At 34.6% G+C, this 21,256-nt stretch overlaps 2 protein-coding genes across 2 annotated transcripts; one reads left to right on the top strand and one right to left on the bottom strand.

The window, feature by feature from the left end:
• Positions 1–4,991: 4,991 nt before the first annotated feature.
• Positions 4,992–5,504, bottom strand: LOC132644256 (uncharacterized). Its single transcript, XM_060360836.1, has one exon. It carries the CDS (start codon positions 5,502–5,504, stop codon positions 4,992–4,994), a length of 513 nt encoding a protein of 170 aa, XP_060216819.1.
• A 6,930-nt stretch (positions 5,505–12,434) lies between these two features.
• LOC132645011 (ribonucleoside-diphosphate reductase small chain A) lies at positions 12,435–19,787 on the top strand. Its single transcript, XM_060361742.1, has 9 exons — positions 12,435–12,854; positions 16,379–16,539; positions 17,292–17,340; positions 17,482–17,608; positions 18,082–18,147; positions 18,264–18,380; positions 18,564–18,726; positions 18,815–18,885; positions 19,354–19,787. Exons 1-9 carry the CDS (start codon positions 12,704–12,706, stop codon positions 19,466–19,468), a joined length of 1,020 nt encoding a protein of 339 aa, XP_060217725.1. The 5' UTR covers positions 12,435–12,703; the 3' UTR covers positions 19,469–19,787.
• Positions 19,788–21,256: the final 1,469 nt, after the last annotated feature.

Below are 21,256 nucleotides of genomic sequence, written 5' to 3'. Positions count from 1 at the left end.
AGTATAGCGCGTATTTGCTCCCCCTAATGAGAACTTCAGTCTAAATGCTTGAGTCTTCGCATTCCAATCTTATGCACCATCTTCTCGAAAGTTGCAGTTGGTAGAGACTTAGTGAACAAATTAGCCATATTATCACTTGAACGAATCTGTTACACGTTGATATCACCATTGTTTTGGATCTCGTGTGTGAAGAACAATTTTGGTGAAATGTGCTTTGTCCTATCTCCTTTGATGAATCATCCCTTCAATTGAGCAATGCATGCTGCATTATCTTCATGTAAGATTGTGGGTATTTTGTCACATTTCAAACCATATTCTCGAATGAGATGTATCATTGACCTCAGCCACACAACTTCTCGGCTTGCTTCATGAATTGGTATTATCTCAGCATGATTTGATGAGGTAGCTATGATAGACTGCTTTGTAGATCGACAAGTTATGGCAGCACCCCAACATATAAACACATAGCATGTTTGAGATCTAGGTTTGTGTGGGTTAGATAAATACCCTGCATCGGCATAACCAACAAGACCGGGACTGCAATTGTTAGAATAAAATAAGCCCAAATTGATAGTCCTTTTTAGATACCTCAATATGTGTTTAATTCCGTTGCAATGTCTCTTTGTAGGAGCACAACTATATCTTGCTAACACATTAACTGAAAATGATATGGCATGCCTTGTTGTATTGGCAAGATACATTAGCGCACCAATTGCATTAAGATATGGTACTTCAGGACCAAGAATTTCCTCATTCTTTTCTTGAGGTCGAAACAGATCTTTATTCACATCAAGTGATCGAACAACCATGGGAGTACTTAATGGATGTGCTTCATCCATATAAAATCGTTTCAACACATTCTCTATATAGGCAGATTGATGGACAAAGATACCATTTATCAAATGTTCAATTTGCAAACCAAGGCATAATTTTGTCTTTCCAAGATCCTTCATCTCAAATTCCTTCTTTAAATAATAATTGCCTTTTTTTAGCTCTGCAGGAGTTCCAATAAGCTTTATGTCATCAACATATACAGCAAGTACGACAAACTCCGATATTATTTTCTTTATAAAAACACATGGGTAAATGACATCATTTGTATAGTCTTCCTTTAACAAATACTCACTAAGACGGTTATACCACATGCGTCTGGATTGCTTCAGACCATACAATGATCTTTGCAATCTGATTGAATATATTTCTCGAGTCTTTGAATTACATGCTTCAGGCATCTTAAATCCTTCAGGAATTTTCATGTATATTTCATTTTCAAGTGATCATAGAGATAGGCTGTAACCACATCCATCAAATGCATCTCAAGTCTCTCATGGACAGTGAAACTAATGAGATAACGTAATGTTATTGCATCCATAATGAGTGAGTACGTCTTTTTATAATCGACACCAAGCCTTTGAGAAAATCCTTGTGTAACAAGGCGTGCCTTATATCTTTGTATCTCATTTTTCTCATTTCTTTTTTGCACAAAAACCCATTTATAACCAACAGGTTTAATACCCTTAGGTGTTTGGACTACAGGTCCAAAAACTTCCCGTTTGGTAAGTGAGTTTAACTCTGGTTGAATTGCCTTTTGCCACTATGGCCAATCACATCTTTCTCGACATTCTTTAACAGATTGGGGTTCAAGATCCTCACTCTCTTGCATAATTCTTGTTGCAACATTATAAGCAAAGACATAATCCACATTTATTTCCAATCGATTCAATTTAGTCCGAACATCAATTAGATTAATTGATATTTCCTCATTTTCTTGAGTCTCAGGCTAATTGATTTCTTCAAGCATATCAGTATTGTTCAAATCTTGAATTTCATTATGAGGTTCTTTCGTAGTGTCATCTTGACCATTTATTTTTCTTTTTTCTAGGATTTCGATCCTAAGAACCCAATGGTCTACCACGCTTCAGGCATGCTTTGGACTCACTTGCTATGGCACTATTAGATGGTCCTACAGGAATATCAATGCGAATTGGGACATTCTCTGCAGAGATATGTGATTTGGTAATCCTTTTCAAATCTATAAATGTGTCTGGCATTTGATTTGCTATTTTCTGTAAGTGAATAATCTTTTGGACCTCTTGCTCACAAATAGAAACATGTGGATCAAGATGAGATAATGATGGACTATTTCACAAAATTTCCTTTTGTATTTCATTATTCTCTCCCCCTAATTTTGGGAAAATTGTCTCATCAAATCGACAATCTGCAAATCGAGCAGTGAACAAATCTCCTGTTAATGGTTCAAGGTAGCGAATAATGGAGGGCGATTCAAACCCAACGTATATTCCTAATCTTCTTTCAGGACCCATCTTGGTGCGACGTGGTGGTGCTATAGGCACATATACGACACACCCAAAAATTCTTAGATGAGATATATTAGGTTCTTGACCCAAAACCAATTGCAATGGAGAAAATTTAAGATAATTTTTGGGTCTTAGACCAAAAAGTGTTGCTGCATGCAAAATAGCGTGACCCCAAACAGACGTGGGCAACCTCGTTTTCATAAGTAATGGTCCTGCAATCAACTGCAGACGTTTAATTAATGACTCTCCAAGGCCATTTTGAGTGTTAACATGAGCTACAGGATGTTCAACTCTTATCCCAATCAATAAATAATAATCATTAGATGGTTGGGATGGAAATTCTGCAGCATTATCAAGGCGAATAAACTTTATCAGATTATCAGGAAACTGTGCCCGTAATCGAATTATTTGTGCCAATAATTTCGTAAACGCCAAGTTGCGAAATCCCGGTGTGAGATATCACATTGTTCGAGGAACCCTAGATGCTGTCGGAGTAAAGGATCGTCAACAAAGGCGTTCTAGTGCATTGTAGATTCTTATCCAAGACTTGTATCATTTTATGATGCCATGAGAATCGCTAGAAACATGTGAAGTGTATGGCTAACCCTAACGAAAGTTTCGTAAGGGTGCCGAGTTGGATTTGAACCAGCGTAGACATATTGCCAACTAATTTACAGTCCGTCCCCATTAACCGCTTAGGCATCGACCCAGGAAGAATCAATTTTAGACTTATTGGTAATCCATGATCAACTTCCTTTCGGCTGATCTTCCCCAAGAGCTCACATCGACGGGAAGGTTTGGCACCTCGATGTCGGCTCTTCGCCACCTAGGGCTGTAGTATGTTCCAAGGGTTGGGCTGTTCGCCCATTAAAGCGATACGTGAACTGGGTTCAAACGTCGTGAGACAGTTCGGTCCATATCCGGCGAGATGACAGTAGGCACACATGAGACCATCTAGAGCAAGTATCTATTAGGATCATAAAATATCTAAATGATCCACTAGGTGGGTGGATAGGTCCACAAAAATCCCCATGTATACATTCCAAAAATTCAGGGGATTCAAATCCAACCTTTATAGGTGATGGCCTTATAATTAACTTGCCTTGATAACAAGAAGGACAAGAAAATTCATTATTTAAAAGTATCTTCAGGTTCTTTAATGGATGCCCATTTGAATTTTTTATTATTCGTCTCATCATGATAGATCTAGGGTGTCCCAGTCGATCATGCCAAAGTACAAACATACTGGAGTCAGTAAACATCTGGTTTACGATAAAGTGTGCCTCAATCACATCTATTTTTGCCCAATATAAGCTAGAAGACAAAGCAAGAAACTTTTCTGTAACAACTTTCTGGCCATAGACATCCTTGGTGATACCAATATATTCAAGATTCATCTCATCCATTGTTTTACATCCTTGGTGATACCAATATATTCAAGATTCATCTCATCCATTGTTTTACATCCTTGGTGATACCAATATATTCAAAATTCATCTCATCCATTGTTTTAATGTGGTATCCATTTTGACGGATATCTTTAAAACTTAATAAGTTCCTTGGAGACTTAGGAGAGAACATAGCATTGTTTATAATAAGTTTTTTTTCCCTTAGGCAAAATTATGATGGCTCTTCCGGAGCCTTCAATCAAATTAGTACTACCAGAATTGCTATTAACATTTGCCTTAGCCATAAGTAAATGAAAAAAAATATTTCTTGTCTTTGAATATCGTGTGTGTAGTAGCAGAATCAATCAAACAGATGTCTTCATAACTGGATTTTAATCTAAGCTTACTCTAAGAGTCCATATCTTCAGATGGAATGACATTTACAAGGTAAAATAAATACTCTATCAAATATTAGTACTTCCAATAAAAATAAATACAAACCAATAATATTGTACACACAACTGAAATTTTACTCCAATATAATGTTTCAATTTAATGATCCAAATCAATAATCACGTAGGCATATTGTCTAACTTACAAGGTAAATATAATAATTTAATGTTACATTCCAGTGATACCCAATAATTTCCTTATTAAACTATTTGCAGATTGATCAAGTAACAGTTAAGTCGAATTAATATCAACCCTACATAGTAAACAAGTCATTAGACATACGATAATCAAGAGTAGTATTTGAAAGAACAACAATGACATGAGACACGATGTAATGAGAAATAGGTCCCCTGCCTAGAAAAGTTTTCATCATGTAATAGAACTCTTCTCATATTTTTAACTATTAGTAAATAAAATATGCATAATTCACACTCCAGATAATCAATGCATGTCCCTTTCTTAGTCTACCAGGACATCATGCCCCATTTTTTTTTTCTAATCAAATGTCTACGGCATTGCAATTTAACACAAATATTACGTGGGACCCAATTCCTCACTTTCAACGAAAATTACTCTTTTCTGGTTCATACTTCATACTATAAATTACAAAGAAGTTAACCAGTGATCCCTCCTTTTTTTTTTCCAACGAAATATTCAGAAACAGAACATCAAAACCAGTATTATCTAATCCAAAACATAATGAATAAATTTCATTAATAACTAACTATAATAATATGACTAGACTAATTAATGCTAATTGAAAAGCTAGTACTCATGTAAGCGATTATTGTTACATGATCATTTATTCACTAGTTACTAGGACTAGAAAAAATTAAAATAAAACTACTCTATCACCTCTAACAACAAATCCATCACCAATCAAGTGATCTGTCTTTCCTTCAGGGCGCTCAAAGAAATCTGCTACATCCAAGTGTGTAATGTCAACTTGATTTTCAGAGATAAAATTAGCTTTGGGATTTTTCTCTTTCCTTTTAATTGATGCTTGATAAAGCTCAATCAAGTGCTTCACCGTATGACAGGTATGTGACCAGTGTCCACTTCTACCACATCGATAGCATTTATTTTCTGAGCTACGTGCTTCTGGCACTTCATGCCTATCATCCTTCTTTTTCCCTCTCTGGTAGTGATTCTTCTTTGATGAATGATTAACACCAAGATAAGAATTTCTTCCTTGACCATTATCACGACCACGATCACTATCACTTGCACGACCATGACCTTGACTGGGGTCACAACCTTTTCCACGCCTAGAGTAGTGGGTGTACACCTTATTCACTTCAGGGAATGGTGCACCGCCAGTAGGCCGATTCTCGTGATTTTTCATCAGCAAATCATTGTTTTGTTCAGCCACAAGAAGTGAAATCTTTCTCTCGATATTACTGCTGCAGAATCACATTTGAGGCATGAAAGGTGAAGAACAACTTTTCCAGCTTATCAGAATCACTAATCGTCTCTCCACATGGTGTCAATATAGAAGTAATTCTGAACATCTCAGAATTGTACTTCGTAACTGACTTGAAATTTTGTAGCCTTAGATTGATCCATTCGTGCCGTGCTTTTAGGAGGAAGACCATCATCAGGTGACCATACCTTTCTTTCAAGTTTTTTCATAAAACAAGTGGATCCTTAATAGTAAGATATTCAATCTTCAGGGCTTCATCAAGGTGATGATGCAAGAATATTATAGCTTTGGCATTTTCTTGGTTAGATGCTTTATTTTTTTCTTTAATGGTGTCTCTAAGAACCATAGCATCTAGATGAATTTCAGCATCTAGCACCCATGATAGGTAGTTCTTGCCCGAACTATCAAGGGCAACAAACTCAAGTTTCGTGAGGTTAGCCATAAAATAGAGATAAGAAAAATAGTACCTTAGCCTTCGAAAATTTCTTTAGACGGTAGAGTCTCGTGCTGATAACATGTTGTTAAATAAGAATAATATAAGACAAGAAATGTAGACAAAGATTTAGAGAGGAGAAGAAGACTTTCTTCTTATTTCAAGTATGGTCAAATCTCTTCAAGTGTGTTTCTTATGTCTTCTTGTAGGACTAGAAATACCCATTCATATAGGCTAGAATTCCATCCGAATGTTACAATCTATTAACTGGTCTATTAAATACATTCATGAATAAACTATGATGTTACAAAAGGGAGATCCATATTCAGTGGATTTATAACACTTTGCTTGTTATTGGTCTTTATGTCTTAATTCTATATCTCTAAAAATTTTCAAACTTTTATTATTTGGAAGTAATTTTTATTTATTCATAAAGGAAAAATGTTCTAACACATGATTTTTTATTGATCTTTATGTCTTAATTCTTCGCCGTCCTTTGTTTTTCTATTTATTTTTAGCGCAATCAATGCTTAACAATGTATTAAATGCTTCTCATGGTCCATTTCGTAATTTTTAAAACTTTACGACTTAGGTTTCTAGTTTATTAAAAGGTACTTAAGTCCCTCACTCTCTCAACCTCTCCAATCATTGCTCGATCAAACACATTCCCTCCCTCGTCTCTCTCAACCTCTCCAATCGTTGATCAATCAAACGTAGTCCCTCCCTCGTCTCTCGAAACCTCTCCATTCATTGCTCGATTTCCAAGTTTTTGAAGCATGATCATCGTCGTTTTCAAGTATTATATCGATAAACTTGTAGTTTGCATGCAATCATCGCCTTTAGAAGCTCCATATTCTCGTCAAAGCTGACAAAAGAAAATCTGTAAAAGCCCCGTTCTTGAGAAATCCTAGTGTCGTAAAGTTCTTTTTTTTTTCTTTTCATTTTTTGGAACTTTAGCCTATGTTTTCTCGAAATATGTGTTCTTTCTATTGATTTTATTGTTTGGTTTTGTTTTTCTGGTTCCTACAAATGAGCTTGCTGGGTTGGGGTTATGTTTATTATTTTCTGTTGCCTCGATCCATTTGATTTATTTCTAGACTTGTCGTTGATTATTATTATTATTTTTATATTGAGGTTGGTCAACGATACTTTGTTGTTTGCATGTAGATCGCAGAAAATGGTAATAAGTAGAGGAGAAAAGTCCTTAAAGATAATGTGTCGTTGTGTTGACAATGCAAACCATTAGAAGGAAAAAACAAAAGGTGAAAAATATAAACGAGATGGCAAATGAGTTTTTTTGTTTTTTGTTTTTGTAGAAATTGAAAATGAAACCACCAAAGAAATCATGACTGAAATTGTTGCGTATTAGGATGATGAGAATGATGTTGAGCAAGTAGATAAAGTAGATGATGCCAATGATGGTGATCAAGTAGATAGAGTTCAGGGTAGTCGTGATGGTTCTGAGGATGCTTCTGAAAAGAGAAAGATGTTGACCCCCTAACCTTGCCATTTTGTGCAAAGAATATTGAGGCGGAGAAGTTTGAATTGAATACTTGGCTAGATGATTATTAAGTTTTTCAGCAAAATATCTGTAAGGTCTAGACGAGAGTTGGTTTTTGAATTGAAAAAGGTGTTGAAAGAACAAAACTTGTGAAAAGATTCAAGCATTTTTGTTTTGATCAATTTAGAAAGTTGTATGAACACTTCAACAAATCGAATAGACAAATGTTCCATTATCTGTTTCTTTGTTGTGTTAGAGTGTCGAAGAAGCATGAGATGTACTTTCTTGTGGATGAGAAGCCAGTGTGTTTCAGGCTGAAGCAGTTTGCTTTGATAACTGATTTAGTTTGTAGCTCTTATCCCCGCCACTCTAAATTGAACAAGGTGTTGTGCAAAGATTTAGAATTTTGTAAAAAGGTTGTAAGCTACATGAGCAAGAAGATTTCATGGGAGAGGCTAATGTCTCTTGTTAGAGGAAGTAGGTTAAACAAAGATAAAAAGTTGAAATGTTGTCTTGTGTGGTTTCTGCATATCATCTTGCTTGTGAGAGAAACATCCAAAACTGTGGACATGAAATGGATTAAAATGGTACAATCTTTAGTGTTCTTCGAGCAATATCCTTGGAGAAAGGAATTCTTAGACCTAATTTTAAACTACTTGAAGAACATGATAGACATGTACAAGAAATACAAAGCACACAACGAGAAGAAAAATACATCTTATGCTCTCTATGACTTCCCCTGGACATTCATGATAAATATGATCAATCAATGCGGTAGTAGACTATAAAATGTGTGATATTTATCATCTAACTCAACAAGATTAGTAATTTGTTCATCTAAAGAACGGTCTTTTATATTTTCTGACAAGTTTTTTTATTCTTAAAAATAAATAAATTAAAGCTTCTTTTTGAGATTGTATAAAGGTTTCAATTTTTGTTTTGAGTTTTTAATTAACTTGATTCACATTTTTATTATAATCAATAAAAAATTTATGCATACCTATGAAGTAAAAATATAAAAGTAAAATACAATAAATAAAAATCTTGAACAATAGAACTTGGTTCTAAATGTTGATAATTCATTGCTTCAATTTACTTATTACACAACTTGAAAATTCAAAAATGAAAGAAAAAGAATATGCAATTCACCCATTGCACTTCAGGCCTTGATTTTCGAATAAAAGAATAAAAATATATGTTTCTTGTGAGAACGATAATTTGGATCATATACTCAATAACTATTTCAGATATAAATTAACCAAAAAAGGTCTACATTCACAAATAAGTAAGGAAAGAGTCTTAAATTCATTACCTAATTTTCCTCATAATTCACGTCGATTAATAAACCCAAAAGTTGTCTTCCTATTTTTTTTTTATTTTTTTTTTAGCTTAATTAAATATTCTTTAAAGAAAAAAAGATCTATACATCTAGCTCTACTTTAATAACTATAGAAATGGGGCCAAAATTTAGGGGTCTAAAGCACTTGCCTTAGTGACTTGTGTATTGAGTCGGTCCTGTGTTTAATACTGCTATTTTATCCGCCATTTTATGCTGTGAAAGTTAGTTGACAGAAGCATCTAACACGGTTTTTGCTCAAGATGGATCCAAAAAATTTTAGGACAATAGCTGGAGAAATACTGGCGGCATTGGATCATAGTGTTGAGCAATAGTACTTCAAAATTAAACAAGGGACATATCGGGAATACATTCAAATTGATAAAAAAAAAAAAAAAAAAAGCTTAATATAGTCCTCATCGGAGAAGGAATGGATAATACCATAATAATGGGCAATAAAAGTTTCAACAATGACATCAAAACGTATCATACTGCAACTGTGGGCAAAGCTTTTGGACGTTACTCCAATCATATATATATATATCATCGATTTGATTAATTATTCGTCGTTTTTATTTTGTAGAGGTCCTTGGGAAGGACTTCACAACCCAAAACAACATAATTGAGGTACGCATTCCATTGCCGAGACAATATAAGACAATCACAACACAAAAGAGAGAGAGCGTGAGCTCACCGCAACTGAAATAGTGCTTCAAAATTGCACTTTAAAGGATACTCAAGATTTGGAGAAAATGAATAATGTTACCACATATTTAGGTCGGCCGTAGGGTAAATTCTCTAAGATTATGGTCATGGAAAGTTAGATTGACCCCTTGATAAATCCTGGAGGATGAATTAAATTTACAAAGAAATTCTTAGTTCATCCATTTTATCTAGAGTACAAGAATAGAGTATGGGAGTGACGTGTGAGATGGATATCCGTCATTCAAGATCCGAATATTGCATCAAATTTCACTGTCAGACACTTCATAAATGGTGACAAGTGGATTCCCGCTAATATTCCACCTTACTTAGATTTATCCTGAAAAATATTAATGAGTGTAACATATTGTTCCTACTAGTTATCATATTACAAAAATAGTTAATATACATATCTTGTTACATAAATTGGTTTTCTCAAACGAATATAATTATGGTTGCTATTACCAGTGGCGGCTCAATAGAATTGATGATTTAAATCAAATCTTAATAAGAGGTCTCAAGTATATTCAGTATAATGTGCATCTGCGTGTGTCCAGAGGCGGCTCCAGGATTTAAATTTTATAGGTTCAATCTATAGATTTTTAGCATTGAACCCATTATATTTTTAAAGTTAGGGGTTCATATCTACTATTTATTGCAATTTTAATAATTTTTTACACATAAATTTAGGCTCTGTGTTCAAAGTTTGGGGTTCAGTTGAACTCCAACCTTATAGGCTACATACGCCTCTGCGTGGGTCACACGTGCATCTCGTGTGCATGTGCATCGTACGTGCATTCTGTGCGCTACACGTGCATCCCATGTCAATTAGTAAAATAATTTTAGAATCGCGCTCGCGCACACACATAAATTTTATCATCCGTGTAGCAGTAGATATAAATTAAATTTGCAAATTTATTATTTTATATCATAAAATTAACTTTTACTAATTTTGGAATGGGAAGAGCAAAAGACATAATACGGTCAATTGTTGTATAGAAAAATAGTCTATTTTCATCTCCATGTTGCATGTTATAACTTTGACTCCAAAAATTGCATTGCAAGAGAAATTTCTAATATTAATTAATTATAACAAGTGAGTTCATCGATAGAGGATCGCTATCCATCGCTAAAGAGAACACATAGAGGTGGCAAATGGACAGGTTAGGTTAAAACGGGTCAAGTAAATAAACGGGTCATAGCCCAAACTTTACTTGGGCCAGCATGAGTTGGATCAATATGTATAAAATAGCGGGTCATGACTCAACCCGCCCAATGTAACGCAAACATCCCTTCTTTGTAAACTTGATATAAGGAATTGATTTCTGATTATTTAGATGTATAATTAACGGATAAGTAGTTTATAGCTAACCAACTTACTAGCACATTTAAACATTAAAACTTAATAGCAAATAGAAAATTAATCTGTTAATTATTTTAAGTCATATACTCACATTATTATTTCTTGAAGACTAAATTATTAGAATTTGTTTTAAGAAGCATGTACAAGGCTTTTGTAAAATTATAAAAACGAAGGGACTCACATAGAAAGAGATGAAGAAAGTAGTCTCTGTTATATATATATATATATATATATATATAAATAAGTATTATTTAATAATAATAGTAGTAATTAATTAATAAGAAGTTAAGTGATTGGTTGTGTCCTTTCTAAAGAGGTGTATCTATTTCAAAAGTTGGTAACCAATCCTTTTAAAAAGGATGTGTACGTTAACCTGTTGGGAGATGTTCATATAACAAAAAAAATGTTCTGCTTAAAATGCTTTGGCAGAAGCATTAAGGAGACAATGGATATATCTCTTCTCCGTAGGTCTCTGTGTTTCAATATATTCTACCGTTTTCCAATTAAACAATTCTTTAATTTCTCTTGTTGTCTTCTTCCAAAATCTCCTTTCCTATTGGGTCGAGTTCTTGTGGTAGACTATGTATGCATCAAGGATCAATGATATATGGAAAGTGGGGCTCTGTAGCCCAATCTCTATTGAGCAAATATGATCCATGTATGGGGCAAGTGCAAAGATAGCCGATTTTGGCACCACCATTAAAGTTATAGGTGAAGTTTATAAATTTTTATAGGTTTGACCACTTCACAATCAATTTTCAGTAGACATGATCAAAGATACAAAAATTTAGATATGAAGTTACACAAGTCAATTGAAGTTTGGCATATTGTTTGTGCCAGTAAACTTCGGATATTATCTGAATACAAACATATGCGATTGAAAATTTGACTTACCAAAATCAAACTTCAAACATTTATGCTTAACTTCATACTCAAATTTTAAATAAAAGATCTATTTTTTGATAGATTTAATAAGTTTTCGCAATACCAGAGCGATATTATTCAATATTTGCTAAGTTGTTTTTCCTTGCGTAACCCCCCACTAAAAAACCCATAGAATCCTATCGCATTTAATCATTGCCTATGGCCTATGCATGTTGAACTAAAAATAAACAAATTATGATGTGACTTGTGAGAATATAATGAAGAAAATTAAATAGAGTGAACAAAGTAAATTTTTAAGCATCAAGCATGTATGTGAAGACAAATTCAGAAAACATACGAAAAATAAAATAATATATATATATATATATATATATATATATATATATATATATATATATATAAAGCAATTAATGGTGATAATAATAAGAGTTGATATTCTGTCGCTACCCAATGCAATTCCTGTAACAAGCCTATAAATCGGACGGGCAGGTGCAACGACGCCGTACACGACAATTTTATGGCCCAAGCCCCAAAGAAAAGGACATTCCATATAATCAAAACTGAGATAACATAAGCCTAGTGTCATCTTACAAAATTAATTTATTTAAAAATAAGTGTTATCTTAGCAATTTAAGAAAATTAATTAGCAAGTATTTCCTTTTTTTTTTTTTATCTTTTTTTAAAGATTAAGAAAAGTTAGAAGTAACTACCAAAACCTGTCAGTTTTGTAAATATTGCGGGAGGGTTTTTGTAGTGTAATTTCACAAGTTCACTCTAGTGCATAACATAACCCAAGACAAAACCTTTCAATTTTCACATTTAAATTTGTTTACTCTATATGGTTGTATGTAAAAGAGTGTTAGAGACACGAAATAAGGATAAGAAGAGGGGAAGTTGAAAAATGGGTTCTTTGAGAAATGAAACAGAAAGGGTCTTGCATGAAGAAGAGGAACCAATTTTGAAAGAACAACCCCAAAAGTATTGCACCTTTCCTATTAGATACCCACAACTTTGGGAAATGTACAAGAAAGCACAAGCTAGTTTCTGGACTGGTAATAATTGCTCCTTTATTCTTTTTCCTTTTGTGTGTTTGTTAATGTTGAAATTTGGTTACTTTATTTGTCTATATGCTGTGTTAGTTATGCAAAATTGTGTTTGTTTACGTGTTCATGTCACTTATTTGTTTATGATTAGTTTTTTCTTTTTCGTGTAAACTGTGATTCTTTAAATGTTTTCTCAATTGGGAATGTATATATTTTGTTTTAAATATTGAATTGCTCCTTGTATTTGTCAAAGTTGAAATTTGGTTGCATTATTATGCAAAATTGTGTTTATGTACTTATTTGTTCATGATGAGTTTTTTTGCTGCTTTAAATGGTTTTCTGGGCTGGTAATGTGTTATTTGTTTCAAGTCTTGGAAAAAAAAATCTCCCTTTTTTGTGCGTGTTTTTCAATGATGAAATTTGGTTGCATTATTTGTATATCTGAATTGATAATGCAAAATTGAGTTTGTTTACTTAGTCATGTTAGTTGCACCTATTTGTTTTTGATGAGTTTTTCCTGTAAATTTTGCTCTGCTTAAATGGTTCCTCTGCTGATAATGTGTATAATTGAAGTTTCAATATTTTTCTTTTAAAAAAAAAAAAATGTTGGTTTATTCGTTTTCCCGTGTTTTGTTTTTGTATGTTTGTCAGTGTTAAAATTTAGTTGCATTATGCATTTTATATTCTGAGTTGGGCATGCAAAATGTGAATTTTTACTCTTTGTGTTACTTATTCGTTAATGATAGGTTTTTTCTCTCTAAAATCTGCTGCGATTAATCTCAGCTGCTTTTTTATGATGTGTTTTATCTCTACTGTTTGCAGCTTTTATGAGTTTAATCTAAAGTTCGAAGTTTTCCTCTAAAGTTTCCATTATTCGTTTATATTTTTAATTGGCTATGCAAATTGTGTTTATTTAGAGCTTCACTACACTTATTTGTGGGTTCGTTCTAAAGTTTGCCTCTTTATATGATTTTCTCTGAAGTTCAGAGTTTTTTTGTGGTTCAGTTTCCATTATTTGTCTATTATGAATTTCATCAGCAAATTGTCTATTTATCTCTTTGACTCACTTATTTGTTTATGATGAATTTTTATTCAAATGTCTGCGCTTTACACGAGTGCTTGCTCTTCCCAGAAGAAAGATTTGGTTACAACTTACAACTTCTTTTTTGTGTGTGTTGTTTAGGGGTTTAAAGCTGTTTATGTTATTCAATCATTAATTTTGATAATTGGGGGCCAGAAGTGGGGGAATACTATAGGATGTTGGCATTTTTTTTTTGTGGTGGGACGGCTTGCGCCAGACCTTAATAGTCAATGCTTTTAGGAAATTTGTATGCCCGACTTAGAAGTTGGAGAAAGCATTGACTATTAGAGCCACACCTAGAGGCTATTGCTGCAGTGGGGACTTGTGTTGGTTTGTGTATGTTATCTTTAAAAGGTCAATATATACATTTCATCAATTCTTGAAAGAACCCAGGTGTAGCTCGGAAGCAAAAAGGGTAGAATTCATTTGAGTGAAATTTTAATAACCAAGAAATCCACAGTGATTTAACTGGTCCAGCCTCAGTTGGCGCAAAGTTCAATGTGGTATGTATGGGCCCTTCCCTCTACCCTCTACACACTTAACTACCTAGCTTTAGTCTTAGGTAGGCTTTGAACTCGTGGTGTGCACTTACATCACATCCCGCGTTGTACCTTTACCGTTGAACCAATGCCTAGGGGACATTCATTCGAGAGGATTTGGTAGGGTTGCAACTGGTTCTGGTGGGGTTCCTTTTAAGAATTAAGAAGACAAATAGGATCAAATAATATGTTAACATGACAGGTGAAGAAGAGAAGTTTGACAAGCTATAAAAATCCAAGGAATGGCTAGCGATTGTTAAAAACACTGCTAAATGGTAACACGAGTTTAAAACCTACCACGTAAACCCCTCAATAGTACTATTCCCTCTAAGGGGAGACAAAGGAACATAATGTCCTCCCGTCACAGGGAGTTTCAAAGGCCCGAGCATTCCACCATCGGTTTAATTTTGTTGTTTTTTTATCTTGTTTAATGTGTTAGAATAAGCTCTCTCTTTTCCACATTTTACATTTCATGTCAGAGGAGGCCTGGAGCATAAAGCTTGCCATAATTTTGTTGAAGAGTCCGAATCATCCTAATACTAGGAATAAAAATACACATGCTTATGTATATTTTAATGTTCATCAGAAAGGCTGTGACTGAGTATAGCTGCAGAAGTGGTAAGAACTGAACCTCTGTTCAGTTTGGATGTAAAGGATTTCTATTTCCTTCGGTCCATAATTCATTGCTTGGAAATTTCCAGAACTTCACCTCATTTCAGTTTGGACATAAAGAAATTATCTTGCCTTCAAAAGGTCTATAATTCATTGTGTGGAAATTTCCATGCATCTGCTAATCAATCAGAAAGTTTTAATTGCTTTTAGTTGCTCGGACTCTCCAAAAATGTTGTCGCACCCATGTCGGATACTCCAAAATGCACTACTTTTGGAGTATCTGACACGCACCCGTCGAAATTTTTGAAGAGTCCGAGCAACATATTTAGTAGTATTTGGCTATCACTATTTGTTTGTCTGCCAGCCAAAAAAACAAAAAAAAACTAGCACTTCATATTAATTGTTTGCTACCGATATGACTACCTTTCTGCAGTCCAGGTCCATCACCCTTCTTAATGTTTCTTCGTAACATTGAGGAGACATTGGAGCAATGAACAATACAGTGGTAAAGAGAACTGTTGCCTTGACATTGATAGACAAACAATTAGCAACTTCCGGAATAAGTATAGTGAGACCCGTATCTGAATCTATGACCTAGTGCGTGGGATTTATGTCTTCCTTTTCTACTGGTATGCCATAGTCTCAGAGGCAGTGTGTAATGAATAATTGGAATTTTATGTCCATCTGCAGCACCTCTAGGCATATGTGACACAAGTGTTGTCAAAATACTGACCCAATCCACTCAAATTTTCACTACTCTCTTAAGGCCTCTGCTTAGGTCATAAAAAGTAATGAAAACTCAGGACTAGTTGATACCTGACTTGTTATAAGCACATAAGATGTAATTCTGGCGTAAATCCCCAGTGAGTGATCATGTATTCTCTTGGTTAGCAAAATTAAAAGCATCCCTAATGGACAAATTTAGGAACGACCATAGGCAATTGAATCTATCAAAAGGCATTTTGCTCTGATATTTAGGGTGGTCAATTTTGCTTAATATTTCTTTTTCATTTTGAAACTAGCTATACTAGAAGTTCATGATCATTTGTGTTTGTGGTAGGCTATGGTAGATGTTGCTTTCAGTAACTTCTGCAACTTATTGGAACTTCCTAGATTGTTATCTCATCCTTGTATTCTGCTTGCTAATGACTTGATGGCAGTGATCTGGTCTATCGTCAGCCTGTCTTCTGCAGATAAATTGTTTGCTTATTACTGCATATTTATGCATCTGGCTTCTTCTGTAGCTGTACCACGTACTGATCTAACATTTGCCTCTTCTCTCTCCAATATATGGGGTACAGCTGAGGAAGTTGATCTCTCTCAGGATTTTCAGCAATGGGAAGCCTTATCTGATTCCGAACAGCACTTCATAAGTCATGTTCTGGCATTTTTTGCCGCATCAGATGGGATTGTGTTGGAAAATTTGGCTGCTAGATTTCTGAATGATGTGCAAATTCAAGAGGTGAATTGACTGACCTCTTTTGCATATCTCTAATATTAAGTAAAAAGGGATCAGAATAATGCTCCTTCATGTTGAATAATTGTCCGTTTCAAAAGTGTTCCTTTATCTCATTGTCCTTTTTCTTCATGATAAACTTTACAGTTCTGAGCTCACGAAGGTATTATAGGAATAACACATGGTATTAATAATCAGTTGTCTTTTGAATAAAGAGCTAATTTTGTAGGAATAACACTTCTATAAATATTTTTGTTGGTTCTCCTCTGCCAAGTCTTCCATTTCTTATGAAATATGATAGTTGAAGCACCATACTGAAAGATTACCTTCAGTACCTAAATAGATTATAGGGAATATCACATTCAGTAGACCTGAAAAATTTGTCCTTATCAAAAAAAAAAAAAAAAGTAGACCTGAAAACTTGGTGTTATTGAGAAAGAGGGTATCTCTTCGTCCTTCGTGCATATTGTTCTTGCCCCTAAATCGATGCATATTACTGGCTGATCCAAAATAGTTGAAAATAAGATATGAGTGGTTTTGATCCTCAAGCAGCTATTGATGCATTCTCTCCAATATTTAACCTTGCTTCTTATGAAGGAATTCGTAAGAAGCATTCGCATCTTGACAGCTTGTCTTTCAAACGCTTAATCATTTGATATTAGGAATTGTTTGGAGGATAGCGATCAATATTTTAGCTGCTTGTACAGTTTCTGTAAGATGGTTGTAATTTTACAGACGAATCATTCTTCTTTCCGCAGGCACGCGCATTTTATGGTTTTCAAATTGCAATGGAAAATGTTCACTCGGGTAGAGCTTTTGAACTATTTGTGTGTAGTTAACATGTTTTTTCCTTTGTCTTAGTAACTTTTTGATTCTCTGGGATGACTAAGGCTTTTGTAGATGAGTAAGCTCTTGCTATCTGATTAGAGCTTCTCCTCTTGCTTATAGAGATGTACAGCTTGCTTTTGGAGACTTATATCAAGGACTCGAGGCAGAAAAATAAGCTTTTTAATGCAATTGAAAGCATTCCTTGTGTCTCACAAAAGGCCAAGTGGGCTTTGAATTGGATACAGAGGTAATGGTTCATCTTCATGGTTGTAACCTTGGTGCACTTAATGGAAATATTTAAGACCCTCAGTATAAGTTAGCAATATGAGAAACAATTAATCACCTATCTGGGACTAAGTGCCTTATCAAAAGGGAGAAAAAAAAAAAAAAACTATTTGGGACATGGTACCATTGTTGCTCCTCCTTTCCCAACCAATCCTTATCTTTCATTTGCTGTATTTGCATGAACCAGACTGAATTATTCTTGTTAATAGATTTACTGCTTTAATAGGTGTATTTGGTTCTCTTTCTTTTTTAATCTTGCTCTTTTCTGGAGGTTTGTTTGATAGATTTATATATCATTTCGCCTTTCGGTTTCTGAAGCTGTGTGGATACAAAAATGATACTGCTATATGCCATTTCAATCTTTAGAAATCTAGAATTGATGATGCTGACCAACATCGACCCTACTAACTTGCATCTTTTACTTTCTTAGTGCAGTTCCAGCTCATTTGCTGAGAGGCTAGTTGCTTTTGCATGTGTTGAAGGAATTTTCTTTTCAGGAAGGTATGCGGCTAATTCATTATTTAGTTTATACGATTCCACTTAAGACTGATTATATCTTCTGCTTACTAGTAGTATTAAAGATTTACATTGAACGCTGCAACTTATTTTGTTTGCAGCTTTTGTGCTATCTTTTGGCTGAAAAAGAGGGGGTTGATGCCGGGATTGACTTTCTCAAATGAGCTGATTTCTAGGGATGAGGGTCTCCACTGTGACTTTGCTTGCCTTCTGTATAGGTAGAATATGTCAAGATGTTATTATTTACTTAGGTAGAAGTGTTATCAAACTAATATGCATTACCCATCCCCCACATATCCTCTCTCTTCTTCTCGCGTTTCTTTCTCTCTTCTCAGTTATAGTGGGAGGGAATGGCTTGATGGACATAACTTGATGTGGTTTAACTAATCTCTCTTGTCCAGTTTTATGCGAAAGCAATTGACTAGGCAAAAGGTTCATCAAATTGTGCATGAAGCTGTTGATATTGAGACTGAATTTGTCTGTGATGCCCTTCCCTGTGCATTGATTGGCATGAATGCAGAACTAATGAGTCGGTACATAAAGTTTGTTGCTGATCGCCTCCTGGTACTAAATCACTTTGCATTTTTTGTTTGAGGATGGATGTAATTAATCTCTTTCCTTGAACTAACAAGTTTGGTAATCTTTTCTTCAGGTTGCCTTAGGGTACGACAAGAAGTATAATGTTGAAAACCCCTTTGATTGGATGGAATTTATTTCGCTTCAGTAAGTATCCTTCAACACAAAGTTGGTTCAGACTCTGTTTTGCAGCAATTATGCATCATCATTAGAAGTATAACATACTAGTAGTTGCAGGAAAAGCATAGATAGGATTCATTAAGTGACTAAGCAAACTGTTGTTTTAACTTTATATGATTATGACGCCACCTTCTTTACTGGGGCCTATGGACTAGTAATTTCTTTTATGGCTGAGAAATCCATTTGGGGCCAACTCTTAGCGTCAATCGCAGCCTTCAAAACTCGGGTATAATGGGTCCGTCCCTCTACCTTTCTCCACTTAAATACCAGAATTTGTTCGTATGGCATAGCCGCACAGGGCTTGAACCTGTGACTTAAGGCACAAGTCCCTAAACCTTTGCCACTTGAACTAAACCTTGAGGGCTAGTAATATTTGCTCCACGATCTAATTTGATGTCATGTTTAGAGTTTGTAATTCAGTTTTTTACTGTGCAGGGGCAAAGCCAACTTCTTTGAGAGAAGAGTTGGTGACTATCAGAAGGCTTCTGTGATGTCAAGCTTGCAAGACAATGGCAAGAATTTTGAGTTCAAAATGGATGAAGACTTCTAGAGTTTTTTCCTTTGCCTTTTTGGTCCCCTCAATAAGAAAGTTACTTCCTCTAGCACTAGCATCACCTTGATGCTGAAAGATGGCATCTTTTTGTGGTATGATTCCTTGAGGATCAAATTATTTATAGTCAATACCTTTTTTCATCACATTTAGTAAGGCAATAGGTGAAGAAAAAGCTGTGTATTTGTCAAACATGTTAGTTGATAGTTATGAGTGTGTGTTAGACTTTGAAAACTGTGTGCAACTCGTTGGCCATTCACTTGTTGCCTATTAGGGGTGAAGATATTGAAAATCATCTTTAGGTGGATTGGCTCAATCATCATTTGGTCCACCTCATACCCACTTTTAGTTATTGCTTTTTATCCATGTCATCATAAATATTCTTCAGACAAGATGTGGGTCAGGGGGGAGTGACATTGTATCTTTCCTGCATGGAATTGTGTTTTTCCCTTCACTTCAACCGTAGTGTGATTATGCTGGACTATTAACATGTCAGTGTGTGTGTTTTTTTTCGCGTTACTTGGCTAATAAAGTAAATGAATCAACCCACAGTTTTTTTTGGTGCTATTTGTTCTGTCTACATTTTTTAAAAGTAGTGGTCTGTGTTTTCTGTCACATCATTGTGGCACCCAAGGACGTGGCAAAATGGTCAATGAAGCGGGTACAAATTTTGGAGATCAAGGTTCAAATCCTAACAGGGTCTCAAGTTTTATGGCGCCATTTGATTGGACACGGAATTTAGAAAAGAAAGAAAATTTTTGAAATTTGTGGTATAAAACAATCTTTAGACCTTTTGTTTGAGTGAGTGAGATTATAAATCAACTCATTAAGATAAATTGAGAATTTTAAAGTTAAATTTATTTTTCAATATAAAAAGGTGACAGTCTTCTTGGACAAACTAAAAAAGAACGTGTTCTACATACATTGGGCAAAGGGAGTATGCGATTTCTTTCCATCTGTCTATTGTTGGTGGGTAAAGTCACTCGATGCCTGTATCCGGGGAGATAACATGTAACCGATAAAATAATTAAGGTACTTGCAAGCTAGTTCAAACACGACGGTTATAAAAAAATAAAAAAAAATAAAAAGTTAGAATCTATAATCTATAAGGTGACCGATTAAGACACAGCTAAAATCTTGAAGCACTTGGAGAATTGGAAAAAGACTTAGGTTGCCACATCCATCAAAAATGCCATTCTGGTGGAGCTCTTGTAGTTTCTTATGTCCACAAGTTTGCCACTATATTTGCACATCCATCATTGTCTTATGGAGATTTTATTGTAGAAAAGGGAGGAAAATAGTTCCATGCTTCATCCCATTTGCAACAGTCTGAATCATCAATTCTGCACACTCCACATGGTGCAAAAATTAAAAGAGTGGGTGGTTTGAGATAATGCAATAATCATCCTTCCCAGCAACCACTCCCCTCCAAAAAAAAAAAAAAAAAAAAAAAGAGGTTAGCTTCCACACACAAATAATGTAAAAGAATATTTACTTTATTAACCTAAAAAATAACTCCATATTATTATTCATAATAAAAAGCCAGATCATAATTTATGTGCAAACATTATTTACGCTATCAACATATATTCTCTACGATTCAATTTGTTTGTCTGATTTTGACTTGACAGGGAATTTAAGAAAGTAAAGAAGATTTTATAATCTTGTGGTCTTAAACTAAAGATATGTAGAACGTACTAAAGTGCTTTTAATTTTGTAGTCTTAATTATGTCATGTGGAAAATTAAAATTAAAGAATTGTCAATTTTTTTTTTTAAAATGAACTAAA

Source organism: Lycium barbarum, chromosome 6, assembly GCF_019175385.1.
Source record: "Lycium barbarum isolate Lr01 chromosome 6, ASM1917538v2, whole genome shotgun sequence".
Taxonomy (NCBI): Eukaryota; Viridiplantae; Streptophyta; class Magnoliopsida; order Solanales; family Solanaceae; genus Lycium; species Lycium barbarum.
Note: the sequence above shows the minus strand (reverse complement) of the source record. Positions and strands in the feature narration are given on the sequence as shown.